This window comes from Phyllostomus hastatus, unplaced genomic scaffold, assembly GCF_019186645.2.
Source record: "Phyllostomus hastatus isolate PE091 unplaced genomic scaffold, TTU_PhHast_1.1 phas_scaffold_93, whole genome shotgun sequence".
Lineage (NCBI taxonomy): Eukaryota > Metazoa > Chordata > Mammalia > Chiroptera > Phyllostomidae > Phyllostomus > Phyllostomus hastatus.
In genome coordinates this window covers 18,571,007-18,592,231 of record NW_025334042.1, presented here as the reverse complement: position 1 = coordinate 18,592,231, position 21,225 = coordinate 18,571,007, and the positions used below count along the sequence as shown (strand labels likewise).

Sequence of the window (21,225 nt, the reverse complement as noted above, 5' to 3'; positions counted from 1 at the left end):
GGGAGTGAGAGGGAATCTGATCAATGTGAAACTTTGCAAGGATTCTTCCCCTCCTTTCGCCACCCCCGACTCCCTGCCCTTGGTTCCTCAATTCTGGACCTTGTTGCTAGAAAGAAGCTCTCAAAAGAGGTTTCTCTGCCTGCAGAGAATGTGGTGGTGGTGGGGGGGGGGGTGTCAGGGAGGTGGGGAGATATACCCCTGTTCTCAGAGAGACTGGGAAACAGAAAGCCAAAAAGAGGACAGGTTCTCTGTGCTCTTATTTTGGAATCAATATGATTATTAATAAAACATTATAAACTTTCAGACAGGGAATAAAGTCATGTCCCTGTAACAAAATATATATGGAGACCCATATTCTCACAGTTGTCTGCTGGGGGATATCCGTAACCTTGTATTAGTGTGAGTCTCTGTTTCTACATCTCTGTCTCCTCCAGGCTCTCTCAAATCCCCTGTATATATTTACTTGCATGCTCATTTATTTTTTCTCTCTCCCTACAAAGAGATTTCTTATGTGCTTGCTCATTTATTTTTCTCTCTCTTGTACAAAGAGATTTCTTTTTTTGCCCAGAGGAGGCTAGAGGAGAAAATGGGAATGGAGCTTCTCTTCTCCCAACTGAATTTGTCAGTTTGTCTTTCTGTCTGTCCCTTAGCCATTTGTAGTGGTGGTGGTGGTGGGGGTATCTCTTCCCTTGGACAGAAGTGATCAAATCTCTCTATGGCTCCCCAGGAAATAAGGAGGTTTCAGAAAGGAAAGCCAGCTGGTGAAAGGCAGGCAGGGGGCACCCCTGGTTTGGGATCCCCTAGCAGTCTCTGAATTTTCAGGCTGTCAGAAGCACAGGGCCAGTGGGAATGAAGGGAGTCCCAAGTAGGGGCGGGGTGCTCAGGAGTGCCTGTCTCCAAGACAGGGTCCCTGATGGGCCGAAATTCACCAATGAAGGACTTCTGGGCTTTGGGTCTCTCTGCCTCCATTTCTGTTTCAGAGCCAGAGAGCTCATGGGGCGTTGGTCATAGAGATGCAGGTCCGGGTGTGTCCCCCAAAAGAATCCCGGTGAATTGAGCAAGTTCTCAAAGGGCCAAGGTGAGGGCCAGTCTGGTGGCCAGCGTCAGCCCTGAGGCCCTGGGGCCATGGATCATGGCTAAGGCGATGGTGATTATTTATTCGCTTCGCTGGAAGGGAGTCTTCAGAAGAAACAGCGTGAAGAGGAGGGAAAAAATTATCTCTCTCGTCTGCGGATATTAAGATGGATTTTTATTTCTTAAAGGACCCTCCCCGCCGAGAGCGCATAAGCGTAAACTTAATATATGCTCCGCAGCCCAACTCCAGAAATCGCAATAAAAGTTAAAACCTCCCCTACTGGTTTTTTTTAATTATGATATGAGAAAGAGGAGCAGGATTTATAGAGCTGAACTCTCGGCATGTAAGTGTTTAAGACTTGTGGGAGAAGGAGGAAAACGCAAGAGCTCACCAAGGAGAGCCTTGGTCTCTGAGATATCTCGCCGGCTGCGGGGGCTCTGGCTCAGCCCAGCCGATGCTGTGTGACTTCCCTGGGACCTCGGCTCCTCAGCACCCTCCGCTGAGGCCCACGGCTTGGCCTCGAAGCGGAGATGCAGCCCTTTTCGGAAACAGGTGAAGGGCGGCGGCAGCTGGGACTGGGGGCAGCGGATGGGGCTTTGTGTGGGTCTCAAGCAGGGGAGAGGGATTGTGGCCCCGGGCAGGACTGCAGCCCGAGTGTGCCCTGGTGGGCGCCTTGGCCCGCAGGGTTGTCCGGGCCGGGGCGCGAAAGCACAGACAAGGTGAATTGAGCGTGGACTTTGGCCGCAGACGGAGCGGAGCGGGCTCCTGGGTGGAGGCCCGCGGCGAGGAGGACAACCGGATGTTGAGTCTGTAGGAAGGACCTTGAGGTCTGAGTGGTGTTTGGGCTGCCCCGGTCGGCGGCCGAGAGTGGGCAGCACGCAGTGCCTGGGGCGCGGCGGTTCCAGTGGGCGAGGCGGCAGGCCCCTCACACCTCTGCAGGGGCAGGGCCGTGGTCAGGACGTGGGAACCCGAGGCCGACCCAGGCTCAGAGCATGAAAAATAAATGCAACTAAGGGTCTTTCTTTCTTTTGCACATAAGAGGCCTTTTCTTTTTTTCACTCTTTCGGAGATACCTGGATTTGGTCCAGAACAGGTTGCCCGCGGGAGGGCCCCGTGAGCGGCAGCGCGCGAGGGAGGGAAAGAGGGAGGGAGGGCGAGACGGAGGGAGGGAGGGAAGGAGGGCGGGCAGCAGCCGCTGCGGTGGCCGGGGCTTCCCTCCCCGGGCGGGAGGCGGCTGCCCTGCATCTGTGGCCGTGGGGAGCCGAGGAGCAGGTAATGAAGGCGCTTCCCGAGGCGGGATTGGACCAAGCCAGAGAGACCGAGCCTTCTAGGTTTCTGCCCAGCGCCCTGGAGGGGAGAGAAGGTAGGGAGATCGGCGCCCGCCGGCCTGGCAGAGCGGCCTCGGGGATTGTTGAACCTGTCTTTGATTTTAGGCTCACACTCATGTTGTGAGTCAGTCTGCCTCCGGAGATGCGGTTTGCCTGTCTGTCTGTCTGGTTGTCTGAGACGTCCCAAACCCTTGGGTCTCCTTCCAAAGGCTGAAAAAACTGGGAAAATTCGTCGGAATGTGCACCTTCATTCATTGGCTTCTCTGCAACTCAGCGGGGCTGATTGCTGCGCCCCCAAGTTGGAAGGGAGCTTGATTCCAGCCTCCTGGGAGCCAGATCCTCTGGTTCCCTCCGCCATGGGCTGAGATCCTGCTCCAGGTTCGCGGGTTGCCCTGAGGTTGGAGGCCAGACAGCTCCCAGTCGCGCAGGAAGGGCGGGGGAGAGACTAGCGCTCTGGCCCCTTAATTGTACCGGTATTGTCTCTCCTTTCGCCACCTCCGCTTCCTCAGTCTGGGCTCCAAAGTCACTGCAAATTTCCTTGCGACACACACATCACATACAGATCAGGTAACAAGGCGCCCAGGGCTAGGGGAGCTCCCGGCAGAAAGCACCCCTCGCTCTGGGGCCCTCCCCCACTGCAGCCACTCCCCAAGCTTGGAAACCAGACCGGTTGGGGAGCCGGAAATAGCCCCGTTTGCTGCAGGGCGGCAGGGCAGGGGGCCGGCGGGAATGCAGGCCGTGGCGTTGAGAGGGCCACGTTCACAGGCCCTAGGGATTTCACTCCTGTTGGGCTTAGGGGCCTGACTCCTGGTGTGTAGGGATCCCGGATACCCACCTGGGGTGGGGGCAGGACGCGGGTCTCCTCGCGCGGCAGGCCAGGAGAATTCAGTTTCTGCTTCCAGCGCAGGCCTTAGCAAGGAGGAGTTGTGTGTGGGTGTGTTTTTCCCAACAAAGAGGTATCAGGCGAGAGAAGGGGGGAAAGTAGAGGGGAACCGGGGAGGGGGCGGGGAGGGGGAGAGGGCAGTGAAGAGGTGAAATGAGCCCATTTCAGGGTGGAGAAGGAAAATGAAAGCAAATGGAGCACAGCCTCCTCCGCGCGGGCGGGCGGGTGCTGACGAACCGGGAGCGGGCTCCCAGCCTGCGGCGGCTGGGGTAGCCCACTGGGGGCACTGAGGAAAGCCTGTTTTAAATTTAATCCGAACTTGACGGTGTGGATTGAACCGGAGGGAATTTAAATCACTAAAAAGGAGGTGCAGGGCAAGGGGAGGGGATGACTCTAACCTGTCTTGCCTTTCTGTCTGTCCTTCCCACGGTAGTGCTAGCTTGATTGTGGTCGTAGCTGCCCAGGTTTGAAGTGATGGAGTGAGGCTGCTCCTCCCCCTTTTGGGGCTCTCCTGTACCCAGTGAAATCTTTTGGGGTTGGAGGGGAGTTCTGAGAACAGCAGTAAATGCTGAGTGGCTAGCTGAAACTGGGGTTACCCCCTCCCCAATGGGGACTCCCAGTAGTCTCCAACCTCTTGGGTTTTCCCCATTTGCGCTGAGGAAAACTGGAGTGGTGGGGGTGAAAGGGAGCCTTGGAATCTGGCAGGTGATTCAGCAGGAGTAACCGAACCTGGGAAGACAAGCCCCTCCTTCTTGGTGCCTCCACATCCTGTGTTCCTATACCTACAGGCTTGGCTCTGGGGGGAACCTGAAGGTCTGATTCAGAGTCCTGAACTGCCACTCCACCTCCAAATGCAGAGAATGGGGGGTGTAAGCCACATGCAGTTGTGGAACAACAGGGACCTGGGCCTGGTGAACTCAGGAGCTCCCAGCCTCTCCAGCCCCCCTCCCCAAGGCTGCCTGTCTCAGCAAGGCCTAGGCAAAATAGGGCATTGGTGGGGAGGGGTCTGTGGGTGAGGCCTGCTTCCTGACCCACAGCTCTGTCTGTGCCTGAGTGGGGAGGTTATGGGTTCATGCTCTAAAATGAAGGTGACAATCTCCCCTCAGTTTCATAGAGAATTTGACAGCAGCAGGGAGTGTGGGCCGGTGATTCTGGCTGCCCCGCTGCTGCTGCCTCTGCCGGTGGGCAGGCAGGATGGGCAGGCTGCTCAAGAGTTGAAAAGAAGGCAGTGGTCAAAGAGAGTAGGAGAGAAATGGGCATCTGTTCGCGACTACTCTGTCTGAGGAACTCTCCCAAATAGTAGAGGCTCATAGAAGAGGGTCTTTAGGGGCATCTTTCTTCTAGGAAACCTGAGGTTGGGGCAGATGGGCCCTGTTGCCTGGCAAAGATGCAAAGAGAAGCAGGGTGAGAAACCTTCTCCTCCTTCGTCGTGTCTTCTTCGCCCCTTGACTAGAGCGTGGCTCAGCCCCAGCTGCCTGGGCAGCTGCCTGGGCTGAAATGGGGTTCTATATCCCAGGGGCCTAGTGTACCCACAGGAACAGGTCGCTGGGAAGGGCAGGAGAGGAGGCCTCTTCCTCCTTTGTGTCTGGACAGAAGTGGCCGCTGCGCCTGGAGTCTGTCCCCGGCAAAGGCCCGGCGAGCAAGCGGACTGCACAATGCCATGGCTGCTCCGCCAGCTCGCTCTCTGCCCCGTCCTGCCTGTCACCACCTTTCCCCTCTCTCATTCTCTGTGCGCCTTCCTTTCCCTGTTCTCCATCTCGCCTCCCCTCTTTTCTTTGATTCTCCTCTCCTTTTTATCCTAACCCTCCGTTTTCTTCTTTCCTTCTCTCCTTCCTTCCTTCCTCTCTATGGGCCTGGCGCCCTATGTTTCAGTTGTTCTGTCTCAAGCTGTCTTGGGCTCAGTCTCTTTCAGGCTCTGTGCCCTGAAGTCCTCTTGGTCACAGTCTGGCCTGGGCCCGCCAAAGGCTACATGTCTGCCAGCAGCCTCCCACGAGCTGGGCAGAGTCCCCAGCAGCCAGGGCTGGGGGAGGTGCTGCCGGCGCTACAGATTTTGAGAAAGCCTCGGCAGGGGGAACCTCCAGTCTTTTCCTTGAACTAGTGAGAGAGAATTTTTGATTGACAGCTAACCCAGCTCCATCAAGGCCAAAGAGATATTCTGTTTCTAAGGTAATTTGGATTTTCCAAACCAGTCCAGTCTGGGGGAGGGGGAGATAATCAGAGCCGAGGTTGAGGAGGCTGAGGCCCGGAGTCTGTTCTCCCCAGCCAGGCACTTCTTACATACTGCCACCCCCTCCCACCCCGGTTTTGTGATCCCAGCCCCGCTTGACCGAAAGGGAAAGAACTAGAGAGGGTGAGGAACAGGGACTGGGGAGGGGGCCGAGAAAGCTGGGGTCAGTGCTTTGGACTTCAGATCTCCTTCTACCCCCTCAACTTTCCTCCCCCCAACACACATACTACACTCTCTGGGACACCTCTCTCTAGCCCTCTTCCACCCCAAAGGAGACTGATTCACCTAGGTACAGGAGAAAACCAGCCTGGGCCCCAACCCCAGGCATTTGGTCCCCTCCTGAGGACAGGAGTGGGAAGGAAGGGCAGGCATCTCGGATCTGGGAAGCCTTGTCCTTCCCTGCTGCCTCAGAGCCTTCCTCTCAGCCTCAGCTCCTGCCCATTTCTTCTCGAACAAACCGGGGCTCTTCTCTTCTGACCCTGAAATTGCACCCCTCCTTCAAACTCACTCTGCTCTGCCACGCTTAGGATGCATATGCCTCTAGGGATATCACCTGCTCTTCTCCCCCACCAGCCAACATTTCTGCCCCCTCTTTTGCACCCACACTGAGAATTTCCTGCTTGTCTAAAGCCCACCTTTACTAAACCACCATGGGACAGTCTGATGGAAAGCAGAGGGCTGGGTACCAAACCCCAAATTCAGACAGGAGGGTAGTAACCAACTTGTGGGGGGAGGAATCCTAGTTGTCAGATCTTGCCTGCAATCACACTGCTCCTCCAGAATTCCTCTGTCCGACCCCAAAGAAGCTGCTTTCTACCATCTCTCTGTTGCTTTTTTTCCCCATTCCAAAACAGCCTACAATTTTATTTAATGAAAGACACATTTATGAACAATCAAATGATCCTCATAAAATTTTTATTGAAGGACGTAAAAACAAGCTACTTGCCCACAACTGAGGTCGCTTTCTCGCCTTGCCCGCTCTCACCCTGGCACTCCGCAGACAGAACCCAGGGAGTGACTTCTTTTTGGGGGCCAGGGTGTCGCAGAGATGGAATTGGGGGCAAAGGAGAGTGAGCAGGCAGATGGGATGAGTTCGCCCCACTTAAGTTGTGTAGATCTCTTTTCCACTTCTTCAAGCTGGCAAAGAAAGATAAATAGATATAGACAATAAATTTAAAATAAAGGAGCTTGCATATCTGTACCAAAGCAAAGAGAGGACTTCTGATGATAAAGGTGTATGAGGTCCAGAGTTCCTACCCCTCCCACCCGCGGAACACCTTCCTTAACCTTTCCCTAGCCCAGATTTGGGGGGCTGAGCTGGCCAGTGGCAGAGGGACTCTCCCCTTTCCCTCGTTCCCTCCCTCCACCGCAGCTTGCCTAGTCCCCTCCCACCCTCCCTCCCTCCCTCGCTGCTGCTGGCTGCAGAAAGAAATACATACATACACACTATTTAAAAACGCATTTTTAAAAGCCACGTTCCGAACTGACAATCGCTGATCTCGGCTCGCGCAGACACTGCGGGAGCGTCGGGGCCGACAGAGACAGATTACGTCAAGAAATAGTTCCTCCACCTACCTCGGCGGCCTCTGCGTCCCCGCGGGGCTCCCGCGCCCAGCTCGGCCCCGGGGGTCCCGGAGCCCTGGCTCCCGGGACTGGCATTTTCACCCCATTGAGGAACGCGCCTGGGGTTGGGGGCGGGAGGCCATCTGCTTATGAGTGGACCTGGGCAAGGGGGTTCTCTGGTGAGACACGCGCTGTCCTGAGGGGGTGGCCGCCGCCTGGGGTCCAGAGTCCCGGACCCCCAGGAAAACGCAGGTCGCCGGGATCAGCAGCGAAGGGGGTGGGAGAAGGTTAAAAAAAAAAAAAAAAAAAAAGGGCAGGAAAAAAAAAAAGCCCCTGCGCATTGATCCGCGCCGTATTTTTGGGTAAATACGATCACGTGGGGGCCGGAGAGCCAATGAGCTGCGGGGAAAAGGCTGGAAAAATAATTACCTGCCTTGATTGTTCTGTGAGCAGATAAAAAGTACATATACAGTTCATACAATAATCTTATGTATGTAAAACCCCGTTACGATGTCGGCGACGGGGCCCATCAGTAACTATTACGTGGACTCGCTCATCTCGCACGACAATGAAGACCTCCTAGCGTCCAGGTTTCCGGCCACTGGGGCTCACCCCGCCGCCGCCAGACCCAGCGGCTTGGTGCCGGACTGTAGCGATTTTCCGTCCTGTAGCTTCGCGCCCAAGCCGGCCGTGTTCAGCACGTCGTGGGCGCCCGTGCCCTCGCAGTCGTCCGTGGTGTACCACCCGTACGGCCCCCAGCCCCACCTCGGCGCCGACACGCGCTACATGCGGACTTGGCTCGAGCCGCTGTCCGGCGCCGTCTCCTTCCCCAGCTTCCCGGCCGGGGGCCGTCACTACGCCCTCAAGCCGGACGCCTACCCCGGGCGCCGCGCCGACTGCGGCCCGGGCGACGGCCGCAGCTACCCGGACTACATGTACGGCTCGCCCGGGGAGCTGCGCGACCGCGCCCCGCAGACCCTGCCCTCGCCCGAGGCGGACGCCCTCGCCGGCAGCAAGCACAAAGAGGAGAAGGCCGACCTGGACCCCAGTAAGTTGGGAGCAATTTTCCTTTACAACCGGCGCGGGAGGGGAGGGGAAGCCGGGCGGGGGGAGCCGGATTACAACCCCTCGGAGCGGTGCAGGGAGCGCGGGAGAGGGGTGAGGGCGAGGGGGCGAGGACTCAATAAAAGCGAATTACCTTGGGGAGCTTTCAGGGGCAGGAAGGTCTAAGAAGAGGGCCCAGGGAGCCAGGTTGAGAGAGGGCTGAGGGGGGCTCCTCTCCCAGGAGCTGGCTTTGATGAGAGACCCCTGCCCCCACAACCCCAGCCCAGGCTGTTTGGCTCAGGCGCTACTTTCGAAGAAATGCAGACAGGGCCAGGGGGATAGGGTGGGGGACGAGGTTCATTTCATGGTTTGAGGTGGGATGGGGCAGAGGTGAGGAGGACACTGGGGGAAGAGAGGAAATACCCCCAGGAGAGGAATCACCCCTAACGCCCAGCCTACATGGGGGTCCTCACCCCACTAGAGATGCATGAGACAGAAGGTCCATGGACTTCTCTCCTGGGAGCACTGAGTGAGGGGTCTGGGGTATTTCACAGCCTGGGAACTTGGAGAGACAGGACTTCCAGAGTTGGGGGAGAGAAGTGGGGTCCCAGTCTCAAACTTGAAAGCCCTCTTCTGGGCGACTGCAGGAGAGAAGGTAGAGAATGGGGGTGTCAGGGATGAGGAGTGGGGAGAAATATCTCCCCAGATTAGAGAATTATATACACACACATATACACATACCCCCACACACATGCACACACTCCAGTCAGGGAGACAGGAGCCTTCAGAGTGTTGAAAAGGACAGGGTATGTGGGGAGGGGCAGGTGGGAGCTGCAGGGTTGGGGAAAGGAGAAAGAAGGGAAACAGCAGGGGAGGGGGTGCAGCCCTCTGGGTGTGAGGAAGTGTCTGGGGGAGTCCTAGGAGGGGGCTCCAGGAAATCCTTTCCTCCAGTCCCGTAAGGGGCCAGGGCCTAATTATACCCTTCTGAGCCTTCCCCCCTTGCCCTCAGCTACTCCCATAAACCTGAAATTGGAGGCTTGGCTCCTGCAGAGCCTGTCCTGGGGCTGGCAGGAGGGGGGCACTGGAAGTCAAACAGGGAAGCTAAGATATAGGGGAGCCTCTTTCCAAGGCCAGCAGCTCTCTGGGGGAGAGGAGGAAGCCTTTTCCCAGCCCAGCATCACCCTGAGAATTCGCCTCAGCAGGGTTGAACTCAGAGAGCTAGACGAGACAAGCAACAAGCGCTGGAGAGGATAGTGAGGGGGCTTAGGGACTCTCAGGGTCAGGAAGTAGAACTGCTGAAATTTCAGGACTTGGTCGTCGGCTGGGAGGATGGGAGGGGGCAAAGGAGGAGGGAAGTGGGGAGGAGAGAGACCTCGCTATAAAAATAAAAAACAAGAGAGAGAAGCGTTTATGGGCCTATGAAACGGTTGGGAATTTGGACTTTTTATGAGGATATTCTCAAATTACTACTCTTGAAGCTGAGGACCAGACTGTAGGGGCTTTGATACCTTTGATTTCCTATAGTTTTAGGTGCTGGAAACTGAAGGTGGGGGGGGGGAATGGGAGGGGGCGGAATGTAAAAGGAGTGGGGGGAAATTCCTAACATAAAACGTGTCCAAATTCAGGTTCAATTATTGGGTTTTGGTAGCCTGTCTAAGCCTGGGGGTGGAGTGGCAGAGATCCTGGGCTGGAAAGGGTCTCCACTGACCCCTGCCTGTGTTTGGCCCTCCAGGCAACCCCGTGGCCAACTGGATCCACGCCCGCTCGACGAGGAAGAAGCGCTGCCCCTACACCAAGTACCAGACGCTGGAACTGGAGAAGGAGTTTCTCTTCAATATGTATTTAACCAGGGACCGTCGGTACGAGGTGGCCCGGGTTCTCAACCTCACCGAGCGGCAGGTCAAAATCTGGTTTCAAAACCGGAGGATGAAGATGAAAAAGATGAATAAAGAGAAAACCGACAAGGAGCAGTCCTAAACCCTGCCCCGGCCTGCTGCCTCGGCACAGCCAAGGGAAAAACAAAAAACCCCACAAAAAACCCCAACCCAGGCGGGAGAGAGCACGAAAAGGAAAAGGAAAGAGCAAGATAGAGAAAAGCCAATCGGCTTAAAAAGAAAAAAAAAGGAAAGGGAAAAGGAAAAGGAAAACTCTTGCGATTTGGGAGGGTTCAGTGTTGAGAAATTGGTGTTTTAGAGTTAGTTCTACCCAGCGAAGAGCAGGAGGCGGGGAGAGAAACCGCGTTCTCTTCTTCCAGCGCAACTGAAATAAATGACACACACAAATGTGATTTTTTCCCTCCTTTCTTCAGAGAAGCCAGTACTTGAATTGCTATATTTCTATTTTTTTTTCTTGTATCATATTTGGTCCGGGCCATTCCTCCCCAGACCTGGGGTGCTCTGCGTGCAGATTTTGTACAAAAAAAGATACACACACATACACAATAACGATTCCCAGCCCAGGAGCTGAGGGGCGAGGGCTGGGATGGTGCCGCAGGCTGGGTCCAGCGGCGCAGGCCGGCGCCTCAGGCATGTACATAGCAGTGTTTCCTCTTCTCCCCAGCGTCCGTCCTGTAATGTGCTTCTGTTTGTTATGGTAGAACAGCTCTGTGTTAATATATCGAAGTCACTTAAAAAACCAGAAACCCAACTGCATCCAGTTCTCGTTATTTCTCCTCCCTGTGGCTCCCAGGCTGCTGTCGTGGAGGAGGCAAGTGCTCAGATCCTTTGGGGGAGGCTGAAGCCAGCAAGGGTCTCCCTCGACCTCGGAAGGGCAAGTGCCTGCTGCTTCTTCCAGGCAGGGTGGGGTCGCGGTGAGGGCTCCAGGGGTGGGGTGGAGGCTGCTTAGGCCTGGGTACAGTTCGTGCCTGCTCCAATAGCTGCCTATGAGTTTCCTGGTAGCTCACTGGTGTGTGTGTGTGGGGGGGTTGTGGGGGCACAGCGTGAATGGTTTTCCCTGGCTGTAATTAATTGTAATAATTTATGAGTACACAAGATCAGAGGAAAGAGATAGATGAAGATGAAAGTTGGGTGCTGGGTGAGGGTCGGGCTGGATTCTTGCCTGGCTGCAGCGGTGTGCTGGTGCTTCGAGGGATGGATGGATGAGGGGGGTGAATAGGGAGGGTGTGCGGTGAGGAGGAGGAAGGCCAGCAGGCCTCAGGGAGCAGGACAGGCACCAGGGACTGCATTGAGAATAAAAGGAGGGAGACAGAAAGTAGGGAGGGAAGAAAGGAAAGGCAGAAAAAGATGGTAAAGCCAATACTATCAGATTTAGACTTAGTTTCTACTTCTCAGTGCATTCTCAGCTTCTCTACCTCTCTCCACCTCTTAGCTCTCTCTTTTCTTCTCAGCCTCTCTAATGTTTAGTTTGAATGTTGGTCTGGGGGTGATGGGGTTATGCTGTGCGGCTGGACTGCTGCATTTCTGGAGGATGGCATGGCCAGGGCCCAAGGAAGCTGGTCAGAGATTAGCCAGGAGTGGGGTGTTCTCTGGTGGTTGTAGGACCCCAAGCATAAGGATGTAGAGATGTGTGTGTAACAGCCTGGTGGGGCTGGTCAGCTGCACTGTACCCCAGAGTGCCCTCCCCAGAACCGGCAGTTTTCATCTGCTAATCAGAAGCAGACACAAGCTGCCGGGTATGCCTCTGCCTGGGCGCCCCCTTTCTCGGAAATCCCCCAATCTGGAAACTATTAAACTCAGACTGCCTGAAATATAGCCCTTTAATATCTCAGGTTGCCCATTCTAGAGAGGGTGCAGGGTGTTGCTCTGAATACTTGGGGTATACCACCATTAAAGAAAATAATTGGGGACCTCAGGCCATGTGCAGCTCCCCAGGCCATTGCATCACCTTACGGAACTGGTGAGGCACTTGTAGGGAGCAGCCCCTCCCCATCATTTGAATGTCCTACCCCCTCCTTCCATTAAACTCTCCAATCTAGGGGGCTGGAGGAAGGTGGGAAGGGGTGATGTTTTGTGGTGATAATATTTTGAGGGGGGCAATCAAAAGTCGCAAACAACTGTGGTTTTTCCAGTAGCTGAAGCACCCTCTCCCGGTCTTTCCCGGTTAAGAAACATCCTCCCCAATTCCAGAAGCAATTGTTTTCTTGGTCCTTTTGAAAGGTGCTTTGCATGCAGTTTTCTCCCTTTTCTTACTTCCTCACTCCTCCTCTTGGCCATTTTGCTGTTCTGCGACCCTGGCCTTAGTTCCCTACCCATTGGAGAAAAAGGCACCCATCTGCCTCTGTGCTGACCGCAGGGACTCAGGCTTCTCTCCCAGCCCTGAGCGTGGCGGCCTTTCCGACTTCCACCCGCCGCCTGCTCCAAGACCCTGTCGCCTCCCCTCCTCCGTGCGCCCAGGCCTGCTTCCTGCAGCCTGCTGGAGCCGGCCTTAATATGGGGAGGAAGGAGGGACGCCGGGCTCGCGGACCCTGACGAGAGCGTGGGATCCAGGGCAGGCCCACACCGCCTGGCCCACTATTCAGTACCAACTCAGCTGCCTTTAGGTCAGGGTTGGATTTGATTTTTATTTATTATAATTCGTGAGTTAAAACCACTAAAACACAAGCACACATCTGGGGAAAGAAACGAAAGCTGGGGTGGGGGGAGAAGAGGGACTAGCAAACGCCCTCCTGCCCCAATCTTCCCCTCCCACCTCTCTTCTGCTCCTTTGTCAGAATCACAAAACCCTAAAGGTTGTTCCACTTGGGAAGGCAGAGGATAGGTACATTTCCGCAGCACCGAAATGCCACTTTTATGGCGCTGTTTGTCTCCCTGCGATGGATTCTGAATGGGGCCGAACAAAACAGCAGCGCGGAGCTGGCTAGACGTCTGGGCTTAATTGTTTTATGGTTTAAATAAGGTGGACACTCTTTCCTTTGAAATCAGATTATAGGAATGTTTTGTCTATGGCCCACGGAGAACAGGACCTCACTGGCTGGAAGGGAGAGAGGTGGAGAGAGCGCGCGTGAGAGAGGGATGGGCTACAAACCCAGGGGCAAATAGCCGGGAGAAGTCAGAGTCCCACCCCAAAGTCCAGCGGGCAGCAGAGGAATAGGCGGTGCGGAGCCAACAGCTGGGTAAGAGGAGCGAGGAATTTAGGGTGCGCGCCTTGGGCATGAGGTCTCGGGAAGCTTCGGAGCGTGCATCTGCGTGCGTGGAGTTGTTCCCAGCCCAGAAATGCTCCTGAAGGGGGAGGGAGGAACACCGCAGCAGTTCCTTTGCACTGTCTCTTAATGCGGGAAGAGAGAGTGAAAAAAAGAATAGTATGAAACCTTTGACAAGGTTTATTTTGATAACTTATTGGAAAAAAAAACCGAACAGAGGTCCCGGGGAGCTCCCTTCCAGGGATCCTCCCCTCACCTACCTCCCACCCTCCCCGCACCCATTTGGAAACGCCTTCCTCCCACTTTCCACCTTTGGGCCAAGCCTGAGACCTGCCTGCTCTATCCATTGGCTTTTTCTCCCGGCTGAACTGCATTGGAGCAAGTGGACGCGAGGTGGCGCTGTTGCTCAATGTTAGAGGCGGCAGCAGGGCCCTGGGCCGGCCTGGACTCACTGACATTTGAGGCCCGGCTCCGAGGAGCGCCGGCGAGAAGGCCCGGCGCCCAGGTCCAGCCAGCCCTACTGGCTCTGAGCAAATCAATCCTCTCACCTGCGAGGTGTAAATAAGTCGTGAGTGGCGGCAGAAGATGGGCCCTCGCTCTGGCAGCAGGTTCAGGAGGCTCAGTTGGGCGGGTGTTGAAAATAATCGCTTTACGGAGAAGATAAGAACGTAGCAGGCAGCAAGTAATTAACACAAAAAGGCAGAATGACCCGGACAGACGAACGTAAATCCCGTAGTACCTAGGAGGGCGGTGCAAGACAGAAACTCCCCAGCGAAGATGGCTGCTTGAGTTTCTTTATTTCCAGACTCCGGAAGCGAAATCAACCAGTTACGTGTAAAAGAAAAAAAAAATCAAATAAAAGGAAGAAAGAAAGAAAAGGTGAGGGATCCTCTGAAAGGGGAAACCAAGTCCAGCCAGGGGTTTCAGAACTGGTGTGGTCTCCGAGCAGGCGGTGGTGGCGGCACACTCGGGACAGTCGCATTCCAAGACACAAAGGCCCGGAAGAATAGCTGTGTAGCAGGGATTTCGCTGGACCATAAACTGTCGAGATATCCACCCCTCAAAAAAGATAAGGCACAGACCCCAGAGCGGATCCAGCCCGCAGAGCCTCCTCTTCCCAGGCAAGGAAGGGAAAGTATTTATGACAGTCCCCAGTGACCCAGATGCTAGGAGCCCAGAGTCCTTCTCCTTCAGCTCGGTACCGCATAGCAGGCTCAGAGAAAGTAGGGCTGGAATCAAGGCTGGAGTGCGCTCTGGTAGTGGAGCGTGCCCTGTTGTGCCCTCCACTATCCTGGACCCTAGGGAGACCTGCAGCCCTGGCACAGCCTTCCTCTGACCCTCCCCTCCTGCTGCTCCAGGGTTCGTGGTCTGGGTTTTGCAGTTTGGGCAGTCCCTGACTCAAATGGGCTGGGTTCCTCTAAATTCAGGGGATAGTGGAAGCATCTCTTGCTGGGACATTAGTGAATCTCCTTTGGGAATTTGGCTGAAGGTGGCCCTTTCCCCAGCAATTATTTAGATAATAGAAGCATGGAGAGGGGGCTCATTCTCTAAACACCATCCTCCCCTGCACTGCCATTCCTGCCTCCATCCCCAGAGCCAGTCTCTGGATGGAGAAGAAAAGGATCTAGTCTTCGAAGTGCCCTCCTTTCTCATTCAATCCTTAGAACCCCAGGATGTGGAAGGAAAATAGGTAGCAAATTTGTTCATGATTGTTAATGATGCAGAGAGCTAAAGATACATGTGTGTTTGTCACGTATTATTTTCCTATGTGCCTGGGTGTACACATGTGTGCACAGTATCTGTGAAGTGGTAGGGGTGTGTCAGGCTTGCACGATAGTTTAGTGAGCATGCATTTGATGTTGTTCAGGGTGGAAGGTAGCATATGCAGTGTGTGTACATCCCCAGTGTGCCTCAGTGTTGCCCTGTGTGTAACAAACTCACACACTGTGTAAAGGGAGGACTGGAAAAATCATTTTTATTCCTCTTCGTGTGTATGCATACAGCACGCGTATCTACAGCTCCCTCGCTTTTCCCCTTTTCTCTCTATCCATGTTCAGCCCATATAACTGTACACATATATGGCCAGAGAAGGGTGCTGACTAAGGTTCTTTTATTCCTTAGAATTAACTGGAATTTACCCTGTCTTGGAGGTGGGGAGAACCTCCCAGAGAAAGTGTGGGTAAATATTTAAAGAGTGTGTGTTGACAGTTCTCATCCACATCCTGGCCTGGGCAGCCTGCCTGGGGAAGTGTGTGTTGGGGTGCGGTGAAGCCAGGGGGCTGTCCAGGCCAAACTGGCATTTCCTATGGGGTTAGGGTATGTAGGGACAAGTAAGAGGCCTGCTCCAGTCTCTTCCAACCCTGATAGAAATAGTCTCCTAAGAAGAAACATCCTGAATCAGCTCAGCCAGAAGCCAGGGACCCACCGGCTTGTCCTTTCCTTCTCTGTCCCCACAAGCGGCTTTGCTCTGAGCCCCAGCCAGGCTCCTGGCCACTGCCTGGGCTTCATGCCTCAGGCAGGAGCTGGTGTCTGAAGGGATAGTGCAGCCCCGACTGTGTATAAGCAGTGTCCCCACCTCTGGCCCTCTTCTCTACCCACAGCAGGCAAGGAAGAGAGCCTTAAGCACCTAGGCAGGGCAGGTTTGCACCTGGGGAGGGACAAGAGGCATGGAGAGTTCTGATGCCTGAAGTATTTGTGTGTGTGATATGTCTGTTCCTCTTCAAAGTCTCCAGACTTAAGGACCCTCTGGGATCCTGTCTTAGGTTAGCGAACGTGCTCAGGAATACCTTGCTAGCATTCAAGCCCCTGGGGTCTTATACCTGTTGAGGTAACCTGAGTTGACCTGCTGGCTCAGGTATCTCTCTCTGAGAGGAAGGAAAAGAGAAGGGGGGAGAGGCACCTTCAGATCTGAATGCGCACCTTGGAAAAACTGGCCCCAGCCATTAGCTGAGGCTGGCTCACCCCCCCCCCCACACACACACATATACCACACCCCCCAACCCTCCTCCTTCCTCCCCTCCCTCCAGGTCCCCCCAGCCCTGAACCCCTCAACCCCCCACCATCTCCTCCTTCTCTCTCTCTCTCTCTCTCTCTCTCTCTCTCTCTCTCTCTCTCTCTCTCTCTCTCTCTCTCTCTCTCTCTCTCTCTCTCCCTCTCTCTCTCGCCTGTCTTCATGTCGTGGATTGATGAACGCGAATCGCGTGTAAGCGCCGCCACCGCCGGGAGTCTGAGGAATTCGCCTGGGCTGTTAAAGGAAAGAGCTAAGTGAGGGAGCGCGAGCTCTACCTACCGACAGTGAAGAGAGCCGCCACCGCGCCCGCTGCCGCCGCCGCCGCCGCCGCCGCCGCCCGCCCGCCCTGCCCGGGAGCTGCGTGAGCCGGCCGGCCGGCACCCGGCGCCCCCCACCCGCCCAGCCCGGCCCAGCCCCGGGGAGCCAGCCGGCCGGGGGTTCGCTCCCGGGGGGAGGGGAGTTTAGGGGGTACGGGGCGGGGGAGTCTCGAGCCAGAGGGGAGGGGGCGGCGGTTTTCATGTGCCCAGCATGAGCTCCTACTTCGTCAACCCCCTGTTCTCCAAATACAAAGGCGGCGAGTCCCTGGAACCGGCCTATTACGACTGCCGGTTCCCCCAGAGCGTGGGCAGGAGCCATGCGCTGGTGTACGGGCCCGGCGGCTCGGCGCCCGGCTTCCAGCATGCCTCGCACCACGTCCAAGACTTCTTCCACCACGGCACCTCGGGCATCTCCAACTCGGGCTACCAGCAGAACCCGTGCTCGCTGAGCTGCCACGGAGACGCCTCCAAATTCTATGGCTACGAGGCGCTCCCCAGACAGTCCCTTTATGGGGCTCAGCAAGAGGCGAGCGTGGTGCAATATCCCGACTGTAAATCCTCCGCCAACACTAACAGTAGCGAAGGACAAGGCCACTTAAATCAAAACTCGTCTCCCAGCCTCATGTTTCCATGGATGAGACCCCACGGTGAGAAGCCTTTTCTCTTTCCCCCTTGGTCTCCCGCGCTCCGGGGTCTCCCCCCCTCTCCCTTGCCTCCTTTTTGTCTGCCCTGGCTTTCCCTCCTGGCTTTGGGGTCTCCCTGGCCCCACCTACGTGCCTGAGTGGGTTTCTCGAGGTTGGGAGGTTCAGCTGGGGGTGAGGCACCGGGTTTGCCTGGGATATTTTGGGAACTGGGGTTAAGGTGGGGGGAAAGATGGTATCTGGGTGCAAAGGGTTAAAAATCGTTTTCTCTGCCTCCGCCTGTGTGTCTGTCTCTCCCTCTTACCATCTCTAAAATCAAAGTTGGGGAGGTGGCTGGGAAGGGGCCTGAGAACCCTGAGGTTATCAGCCTTTGGAACAAACCAGTGTCTCCATAAGGCACAGAGCCTTAGTCTAACATAGTGGCCAGGCTGTCTTGGGGTAAAAGGAGACCCCTGTTTCCCTCCCCCATCGGGGTCAGAGGGTGGTGAGACCCCAAGAACAGGTGCTCTGGCTCTCCTGGGGCACCCACTGCCTTCTCAGGACTAGCTTTAGGGCCACTACCCCAACTTTGCAGTACTTCCCTCAATTGAAGAGGAGAGAGGGAGCCAGAGAGGAGGGGAAAAAGGAGTGCTCTAAAAGAGAGAGGCCAGGCAGATTAGAGGGCTCTGAGGTCCTGGGGATCCAAGCCAAGCTGCTTCCAATCAAAGACAGTGGAGTCTCCTCAAGATGCTATGAGTAGGTCAGGTCATGAGCCCCTCAAAGGGTGGCCCCTCATGGCCCAATTTCGAAGTAAAAGGGGAAGCGAGAAAGCGACAAGTTCCAGCGGGGATGGCCCGTGATTTATTTGCTGGTCTCCAGTTAGCAATCAAGCCAACCAGTGATATATTCCAGGAGATCAATTATTTTTCTTCCTGGCAAAGCATTAGGTGGAGAGATTTGATGAGGGGTAATGAGCAAAGCCCCTTTTCTTTGCCCCCAGACTTTTCCTTTCTTTTAGAAACAGACTGTCCCCAGCCTTGCTCACCAAATGCCACTCTGCACTTGTAAACAAAGCTGCAACGGCCAGTTTCCTTGGGCTGCAGGCCCGGGAGTACTCTGCAGTGCTCCCCTGACCCCTGCCATACCCCAGCTTCCAGACAGACCCCCATTCCTGCCCCTACCCCTCCCTGCTCTCCAAGGTGAAGCCAAAGCAAAACAAGCCCCCAAACTTTCCTGCCCTTGCCTGCTTTCTGGCTCTAGCCTTTTCTGCAGGAGGGAGGGGACCTGGGAGATCAGAGGGAGGACTTTTGGGGAGAAAGACTGGTTGGGGAAAGCTGAGCCCCCACCCAAACATAATGAGACTGGGGTTCTGTTCTATCCAGCTCCCGGGCGGCGCAGCGGAAGGCAAACTTACAGCCGGTATCAGACCTTGGAACTAGAAAAGGAGTTTCTCTTTAATCCATATTTGACACGAAAGCGCCGGATTGAAGTCTCTCACGCCCTGGGACTGACTGAGAGACAAGTGAAGATCTGGTTCCAAAACCGAAGAATGAAGTGGAAAAAGGAGAACAACAAGGATAAACTGCCCGGAGCCCGAGATGAGGAGAAGGTGGAGGAAGAAGGAAATGAGGAAGAGGAGAAAGAAGAGGAGGAAAAGGAAGAAAACAAGGACTAAGCAAAAAAAGGAGATTCCCCCCCACCCCTTTAGCAACTCCCTTGAAGTTTCGTTTTATGGTAGCGGATAAATTGAGAAGTTTACGACTGTCATTTGCTTTTATAGAGAATAGAATGACACTCACAACTCTAACTACCTGTCAGATACTTGCAGTTCTGGTTTTATTACCTTTGGACTTCCCCCGATCTTTATTTGTTCGGGGGCTGGAGGGGGGAGACTGAGACACAGCAAAAAGTTCGGAGTCTCTGTCTCAGTCCTTGCCCCCGACAAGGCTCCCCCCCCCACACTTGTCCCTACCCCCACCCTTCGGGGACCAGCCTGGATTTTAAGGTCTGAGACCTGGCCTCTTTGCCCCCTCTCTTGGCCCCTTCTTACCACATTCCCACCTCCCTGTTTCTTTGATATTTATTTTAGAGGGGAGCCCTCCTCAAAATGAAGAAGACTTGGGGCTTTGTTTTTATGCTAGGATTAGTGTATTAGATTTACTTCTTTTCAAAGGAAAGAAAAGTGAAGGAAAGGAAAGGGAAGGGAAAATGTTTAAAGAAATTGTAAAAATGATAGCAAGGAATATCCCATCTCCCCTTCTGGGGCTCCCCCATTAGAAAGACCCCTTGACTTTCTCTAGAAACCTGATGGAAACCTGAAGGAGATACAGGTCTCTGCCATCCCCATCCCCCTTTCCAGGGGGTACATAGGAACCTGCAGTCACCGCTAAAGCCCTACCTAGCCATTCCATGGTCGCTCGGGCCCATGCCTCCCTCCCCTTCGCTGTCTGATTTCTGTTGTTGGGCCCAGCTTTTTCTGAGCTGCATTAGTGTTAGCACTCAGAAATCACCATAATCATGAAAATAATAATAACGATAATAATACTGGTAATAACAATACTGATAAATCTTTAACATACTACCTAAAGGGAACCTGCAATAATCTTGAAAAATAAAAAAAAAAAGAAATTTTTAGAAATCCTAATACAGGAGAAAAAAAGAGCAAAAAATTAAAATAAAAAAAAAGCCTCCAACGTATTTTATCACTACCTATAGAAAGGAATCCTGCTTTGAGAGTATTCGTAATGCAGTTTTGTTGTCGTTTGTTGCTGCTTATTTCACTAAGAAAACCCAACAACTGAGACTGCCTAGCTCGCCGGTCCTGTGCGCTTTTATTGTGCTTCTAACCCCAGTAGAGTAGAACTAAATTGCACTGAATGTATAGTTAACTTTGTCTTGAATTCTCTGTTTATGCAATGTGCTCGAAAGAAAAAACGTTAAAATATATCTATAATAATAATTTTTTTTGTCATTTGTCTTTATGTCCAGCTATGAATGTAGATTTTTGTGTCCCGGCAGCCCTGTTCCTGGTCCAAGTACTTTGTATTGTATACGTGAGTCATAATAAAAAAAAAGACAAAAATATTTGAAGCTGGAATGACTTGTTTTTTCTCCAACAACCCCCCCCCCTCCATTCTCTCCCCCTCCTTGTCCTCCTTTCCTAACACTCTGGAAAAAGTCTCCTCCACTGACCTGACTTTGGGGTTGGGGGGGGGGGAGCTGACATGGAGTTGAGAGGGCAGGCTGGGCTGGCAGGGCAGGTAAAAGAGGAGAGGTGAAGAGGAGGAAGAAGAGCACTATGCTCTTGGGAGAACCTTAGCTCCCAACAAAGTGGGTTTCTGTACATCAGGATCCCAATGTGGAGAAAGCACTTCCCCAGTTATCCACCTTCCTCCTCCTAAGCCCTGGGCTGGGCCAAGACAAAGAATCTGCCCCCCTGCTTCCCACAGCTAGGCCTTTTCCTTCCAGGGGCTGAGGATGAGGCTTTCAGGTTCTTTCTGATCTCTACATGCCAACCCTGGGCAGCTAGCACCCAGCACTAGAACAGTGAACAGGATGGGAAAAATATGAGGCTCAAGGCAGCCTGGAAGACTTCGCTGGAAGATGCCTAAGGGCGGGGAATAAGGAAGCTTAAGCCTGGGGAAAAGAGAGAAGGGGAAGGTGAATGAGCTGGTGCACCAGGCAGTGTGGGTCCACATTCTGAAATTCAAATTCAGCCAGCACAGAGCCATCACTGTCACCTAGGCCACTTGCATCTACTCCAGCCTCTGTTCTAGTTGTTTCAAGCCCATTCCTGTCTTCACCTTGGCAGTTGGGCAGCCTGCCCTGCCCTCATGGTGCAGGACACTGGCCTGGGGAGAAAGGACAGGCCTGCTGAGTTATCCGTCCCCCATCCCAGCCACAGCAGAGCAAGGAGAGTCTCCACTGGACTCCTCATTCCCCAAAATAAAGGGTCAAAGGCTAAAGGACTCAGGGGGCAAAGTGGTCTCTCATTCCTCCCTGGAGGGTCCTAGACAGAGAAATCTGTTTATGCCAGGAAGATTCTGGTCCAATAATACCA

The 21,225-nt window shown here is 54.3% G+C and overlaps 3 protein-coding genes across 3 annotated transcripts in view; all 3 read left to right on the top strand.

Annotated features, from left to right (window-relative positions):
* The first annotated feature begins 2,253 nt into the window (after positions 1-2,253).
* HOXC6 (homeobox C6) overlaps positions 2,254-21,225 on the top strand; it is a 35,725-nt gene continuing 16,753 nt past the window's right edge. Inside the window, exon 1 of the mRNA XM_045829740.1 lies at positions 2,254-2,438. The gene's annotated coding sequence lies outside the window, so the exon portion shown is untranslated. The remainder of the gene's footprint in view (positions 2,439-21,225) is intronic.
* Positions 7,486-10,404, top strand: HOXC9 (homeobox C9). The gene is made up of 2 exons (XM_045829735.1): positions 7,486-8,124; positions 9,853-10,404. Exons 1-2 carry the CDS (start codon positions 7,587-7,589, stop codon positions 10,095-10,097), a joined length of 783 nt encoding a protein of 260 aa, XP_045685691.1. The 5' UTR covers positions 7,486-7,586; the 3' UTR covers positions 10,098-10,404.
* Positions 16,726-20,217, top strand: HOXC8 (homeobox C8). Its single transcript, XM_045829736.1, has 2 exons — positions 16,726-17,192; positions 18,548-20,217. Exons 1-2 carry the CDS (start codon positions 16,757-16,759, stop codon positions 18,838-18,840), a joined length of 729 nt encoding a protein of 242 aa, XP_045685692.1. The 5' UTR covers positions 16,726-16,756; the 3' UTR covers positions 18,841-20,217.

What these genes read in the sequence shown, in the direction of transcription:
- HOXC9 (XM_045829735.1), top strand. Translation starts at nt 7,587, where the DNA reads ATGTCGGCGACGGGGCCCATCAGTAACTATTACGTGGACTCGCTCATC. An exon ending in GAAGGCCGACCTGGACCCCA is followed by an intron (nt 8,125 to 9,852) that starts GTAAGTTGGGAG and finishes TTGGCCCTCCAG; the next exon opens with GCAACCCCGTGGCCAACTGG.
- HOXC8 (XM_045829736.1), top strand. Translation starts at nt 16,757, where the DNA reads ATGAGCTCCTACTTCGTCAACCCCCTGTTCTCCAAATACAAAGGCGGC. An exon ending in TCCATGGATGAGACCCCACG is followed by an intron (nt 17,193 to 18,547) that starts GTGAGAAGCCTT and finishes TGTTCTATCCAG; the next exon opens with CTCCCGGGCGGCGCAGCGGA.